The 6,243-nt window shown below is 41.3% G+C and overlaps 1 protein-coding gene across 1 annotated transcript; it reads right to left on the bottom strand.

The window, feature by feature from the left end:
* Nucleotides 1-2,341: 2,341 nt before the first annotated feature.
* On the bottom strand, nt 2,342-3,292 carry LOC120029220 (olfactory receptor 11A1-like). Its single transcript, XM_038974511.1, has one exon. It carries the CDS (start codon nt 3,290-3,292, stop codon nt 2,342-2,344), a length of 951 nt encoding a protein of 316 aa, XP_038830439.1.
* Between the last annotated feature and the right edge of the window lie 2,951 nt (nt 3,293-6,243).

Below are 6,243 nucleotides of genomic sequence, written 5' to 3'. Positions count from 1 at the left end.
ACCTGGATGCATGTCATGTTTTCTGAGGGCCAACTGTTCAATGTAACATGATATCTGTGTGCCAGCTATCTGACAGATGACTAGCTTTGGTATTCCTCAGAAATGTTGAGTCATACCAGAAAGAAAACTACCTGGGACACAAGAGTAACATGTTGCCTAATTTGGATAGCTTATTCTGTCCTCACAAAATCCAGATAATTAATTGATAATAACAAATATACTGCATATACTGTTTTGGTTTTATTTATAAATCGGAGGACCAGATTTACATTTATGTCATTTAGCAGACGCTTGTGTCCATAGCAACTTACAGTTAGTGCATTCACCTTAAGATAGCTAGGTGGGACAACCACATACCCATCTTGTTTTTCCAGGGTTACTGTAAGATATGTTTGACCCACAGAATAAAATAATACAGCAAGAGTAATGATGATGGAGTGCATGTATAAAACACATTTGTCATGTACTCTATCCATCCTGTAAAAAGCTGTCAAAAGTTTTGGAGTTCTGTCAATGAAAATTGTGCGAAACACCAGTCATTTGTTTTACTCCATCCATACTTTGCCATGGGGACAGCAGAAGCCAATATCAAGAGCATAATAAACATGTTTATCGAGTCATTAGGTACCAGGTCATTAGTCCACTCTATCACCTCGTTCCCTAGGAACCAATTAATGCAGCTATTAACCTGTAGAGACCCGAGGGGCTCCAGGAGAGGCACGGCTGGTCTTGATTGCATCCCAAATTGTACTCTATTCCCTATATATATTCCCTATTCCCTATATTGATCAGAGGCCTCTGGTCAAAGGTAGTGCACTATATAGGGAATAGAGTGCCATTTGGGACACACACTTCTGTCATCGCCTCTGGGTTGATAGGCTCTGAAACTGTACTGTGGGCCTAGGGAAGCCCAGAGTGTCAATAACAGTCCTAATTTTTACCTGAGCAGGAAAGGCTCTGGGCCTAGGTTTTAGACTATAGCTAGGACTCAGGGTCCTGAGTTATTCCCTGTTTTCCCTGGTTAGATCATATGGTCAGGAAAAACTATAGTGCTCTAATACGCATATAGCCTGGGTACAGGTCTGTTTGTGCTATCATTCCACCCCTTGTCATTCCATACATGACAAGGAGTTGGAATGATAGCACAGATAGATCTGGGGCCAGGCTACCAACGATGACATCTCCTCAGACTGTTGTGTTGCCTCACTCATTCAGACTGAAGCTAACTAGGTTAACTAGGTAGTCCCTCAACAATACCAAGATACCTGACAGTGGTTGGGAACAAGAATAATGGACGGATTCTCCATGAAAGTGTATTTTATTCCAGGACGATACTTAATCTGGGTCCGGGAAACCGTCCATTTGTCAGAGGCTTTGGATTGGTTTCAATTAACTTTTTCTTTACTGTACATGGTGCACAATACATAGCACCCAAACTCCTGCTTAACAGATAATGAGAGAGCTGATAGCATTGCTTGCCCAGCCCATTGGTGATGTTACATACTTCTTCTACATTGTAGAGTACCAGACTAGAGGGTCCCCACACATACATTGTTTTAACAGGATCTTAGACAACTAACACAGCCTGTTCATAACATTAAGGATGTGTATTCTTCTGATGTGCTTTACTATCCTTCCAAACTACTATTTTTATTTAGGAATGTCACTGTGGCCATGTGTAACAGTGTTGCTTCCGTCCCTCACCTTGCCCCAACCTGGGCTTTAACCAGGGACTATCTGAACACATCGACAACCGAAATGGCCTGTCCTTGGTGTATTCTTTTTTCATCAATGCCATCATTTTCTCCCTGAGATTGCAACTGCAATGTTGTGGCAATGTTATAGACAGAGTGTATTGTGAAAACTACTTGCCTGTTCAAATATTACACAAAAATATAATATGGGGTCTTGTAACTGTGCTTTCTTTGGCTATTTCCTCTAAATATGTTAAGGCCTACTTTGAAGGCCCTAACAGTCTGAGCAGCCCTGAGAATGTCAGGAAGGGAGTCCCAAAGGCACAGTGCTTGGGAGCAAAAGAAACGGCCCTCATTGTGTGTATCCAGGTCCTGGTGGCATGGAGCTGTTTGGCATGGCTTTAACTTAATGGAGGTTCATAAGGGGACAGTAGGCCTGACAGGCAGACGAGCCTATCCGAGTCCATTTATTTATAAAGTGAATAAAAGGTAAATGACAATATTTCACAAATTAGCAAATGTTTTACATGTCTGATTGTCACCATCCTCACCCCCATTCATTATGGTAACTATAAGTAACAAAACACACAAGTCAACATCACCTAAATCTAACAATCAGGACAGAAAAGGTCACACTAATGTTTAGCTTATGTTTTAGGGTACAGACCCACAGGTAGTATGTTTTTACAAGCCTGTCTGATTTTAGCCATCCTAACTCCATACACAAGAGGATTAAAAAGTGGCTGGCACATCAGAAAGTACACTGATAAAATAGTGTGAAGTACAGTTGGAACATTTCTCATAGGCCTATCAAATCTACTCTGGAGCAGATTTAAGAAACAGCCGAAAGAGAAGTTGAGCAGCGAGGCCAGGTGAGGAGTACAGGTGCTGAAAGCTTTCTGTCTGGTCTCAATGGAAGATTTCAAACAAATAGACAGAATCTTAATATAAGAAAACAAAATAGTAATTAAAGGGACGGCGACAGACAAAACAACACCGTAGAGTCCATAGATGTTATTAACTGTAGTGTCTGAAGTTGAACAAGCAAGTTTCACTACCAGGTAGTTGTCACAGTACACTTTGTCTATAACGTTCCCACACAATTTCAAACGAATAGTTAAAGACAGTGTTATGATGAATTTTACAAAAGAGTACAACCATATTATACAAACTAAAATACACACCCTGTTTTGTGTCATGACGACATTATACTGTAGTGGATAACATATAGCAAGGTACCTGTCATAGGACATGACCGCTAAATTGCTGAATTCAATAGATCCATATGTGTATATACAAAACATCTGTAGGTAACAGTACACAGTGGAAACTGAATGGGCATCTGAAACCAAATGAGTCATAAGAGCAGGAAACAAAGCAGTGCTCCCATACAACTCATTCACAAACAAACTGCACAGAAACAGATACATGGGTTCATGAAGGCTTCTCTCCATACATATAACCACAATAAGCACTGTGTTCGTAAAAACTATGGAGACGTATAACACAGTTATTAGAATGAAATAGAAGTACTTTAAGTGTCCACTGTCACTATATCCAGCTAGTATAAATGACGTGAATTGTGTTGAGTTCTCCATTTTCCTAATAGTACTTATAGAAATATTTGTAAATATATTTGGTTCACAAGACAAGGGTAACAGTGTCTATGAGGTGAAACTATCAATCTCTTATTGATGTCTCATAAATCCTTCATTCTTAGATTTGCCATCGATTACCAAGACTCTTTGCATTATTGCCACGTTATTACTCTTCAAAGTGTTTAATCCCATAGGCATCCCCATGGAAAAACATTGTTACCTGTGGCTGCAATGGACATTGAGTAGTCTATACAGCAAACTTCATTCATCCCTAGTGTAGTTCAATAATATGAATATATTGAATAACAAATACAATTGACGCAATGTCTCAGCTACCAGTCTTTACTTCTCTGCTACACTTACAAACACTCCCATCATAGTGTGTGAATCAAACAGGAGGCTAGTCGTGCAGACCCATACGGTGGTAAAACTCCCAGGGATAAGTCATATATACATCTCCCCACCAGACCATGGATCAACCCCTGTGTCCACCCATCTCACTCTTTCTCCCACTTGCCTGTCTCCCCCTCTGATGTCCTTACTGTCTGAATATGAAAAGTACAAAAAACACCTAAAACAACAAAAACAGGATTTAAGTCTAAAAAAGGATGTAAGTCCAGATCACCTGGTATCTTTCTCCAGACTGCCGTGGTGTAGACATAGGCATATTGTATGTTCTGTGTCAGTGGGCTATTCCACATAAACTACTGTCACATCACTGACCTTTTATACCTTTAAAAAAACAGATACATTATGCAGCAGTTTGTTTACTCAAACTCTAATGACACCCAGAATAAAATTGTCATGGTGTGGCTCAGCCTCCTGTGGGTGGTTAGGTTAGTGCTCAGGCAATAAGTGCATAAGTGGCTGCTAAATGTTCTCTCTGCCGACATGACAATTTTTTTTTAAGAATTGCAGAAAATGTTCTTTAAAACTGCAATATTTGCTCTCGGCCCCATGACAAAATGTGTAGAATTACGAAATATTACATTTAAAGCTGAGCATTTTTCTCTCCAACACCAAATCCCCCCAAAAAGGCTAGAGCCTGCCCTGGATTGGTGTCACCCACAATGCACTCATGGTCGATCCCCATTTTCATTAGATCTGTTCATGTTCAAGTTTGTTTATTATATACACATGATGTATGTGGAATACACAGTGCAAGGAAATGCTTACTTGCAGGTTTACCTCTCGACAATGCAACAACAATAGGAAAGTAGTTATTAACTGAATAAAAGAGTACAATTTTTGCTAAAATATCTACAAAAAGTCACTCAATTTAATTAAAATAGGATATTTACACATGTGTAGGGACATTGTGCAGTATTATAAATACAGTAGGAGTACAGTAGCAGCAGTCATGGAGTGTGTGTGTAGCGTAGGTGTGTGTGTGTGTGCGTGTGTGCATGTGTTTGAGCCTTTGTGTGAGTGAGTGCACGTGTGTTAAGGTGCAGGGAGTCAGTGCAAAAAACTGTTGTTGTGCAGGGGATCAGTCCCAGTTCAAGAGTTCAGTAGTCTGATGGCTTGCGGGGAAAAACTGTCTATGAGCCTGGAGGTCCGGGACCCGATGCTCCGGTACCTGCAGAAGGGCTTTGAGGTCGTAAACGGAGCAATTTCCGTAACAGGCCGTGATGCATTGGGTCAGGACGCTCTCGATGGTGCTGTGATAGAATTTGGAGAGGACCCGAGGGGGAATGCCTAAATTCTTCAGCCACCTGAGAAAGTATAGGCGCTGTTGCACCTTCTGGACCAGGGCGGTGGTGTTGTCGGTCCATGTGAGGTTCTCGGTGCTGTGGATGCTGAGGAACCTGAAGCTGCTGACTTTTTACACTTCAGTCCTGTCGATGTGGATCGGGGTGTGTCCTCCTCCCTAAAGTCGACAATCAAATCAATTAGTTTTGCTGACGTTGAAGGAGAGGTTGTTGTTTTTGTACCACACGGCCAGAACTCTGACGTCCTCCCTCTAGGCTGACTCGTCATTGTTAGTGATCGGGCCTTCTACTTAGGCTGGTCACTAGAAACAGATTTTGATTTTGGACATTTGAAAAGGTCCTGAGGACGTCGATATATGCCTTCCTCGGGGCTCACCAACATAAACAATGGCACAACACTGGGCTTGAAGCCCAAAACCAGAGCATTCTGGTAAGACCACTATGCCACAGCAGTTCACAATTCCCTAGCAAGCAGGGAGATTACTTGATTGTAACGGATTTCCTCTTCGTCTGAGGAGGAGTAGCAAGGATCGGACCAATGTGCAGCGTGGTAAGTGTCCATAATGAGATATTTAATCAATCAACAGAACACTGAACAAAATAACTAAAAAAACAAACAAACAACCCAAACAGTCCCGTATGGTACTAACACAGGAAACAACCACCCACAAAACGCAATAGAAAATAGGCTACCTAAATATGGCTCCCAATCAGAGACAACGACTGACACCTGCCTCTGATTGAGAACCATACTAGGCCAAACACATAGAAATATAACAACAGAACAAAACATAGAAAAACAACATGGAATGCCCACCCCAACTCACGCCCTGACCAACTAAAATAAAGACATAAAAAAGGAACTAAGGTCAGAACGTGACATTGATGACTAAATGGAAATGTCCATTTATATTTAATGCTTTCCCCAAACCATAGCTTTGACCTTAACCACTGTGAATGAATACCTAAACTAACCCTTTGAGTTGTTTCTGTTTTAACCATGTAACCACACAGAATTAACCCTGTAACCACGTGGAATTAATGAGTAAAAAAATAGACATTCATCCAATTACTGCATATCCGGAAGTGAAACTATGAGATATGGTTGTACAGGGTTGTCGTCAGCAAACTTGATGATGGAGCTGGTGTTGTGCTTCGCCATGCATTCATGGGCGAACAAGGAGTACAGCAGTGGGCTGAGGACACATCCCTGGAGGTCCCGTGTAGAGAGTCAGAGTG

This window comes from Salvelinus namaycush, chromosome 34 (assembly GCF_016432855.1).
Source record: "Salvelinus namaycush isolate Seneca chromosome 34, SaNama_1.0, whole genome shotgun sequence".
Classification (NCBI taxonomy): Eukaryota; Metazoa; Chordata; class Actinopteri; order Salmoniformes; family Salmonidae; genus Salvelinus; species Salvelinus namaycush.
The sequence above is the reverse complement of the archived record's forward strand: the minus strand, read 5'-3'. Positions and strand labels throughout refer to the sequence as shown.

Excerpts from the sequence above, each read along its gene's own strand:
- LOC120029220 (XM_038974511.1), bottom strand. The coding sequence starts at position 3,292 with ATGGAGAACTCAACACAATTCACGTCATTTATACTAGCTGGATATAGT.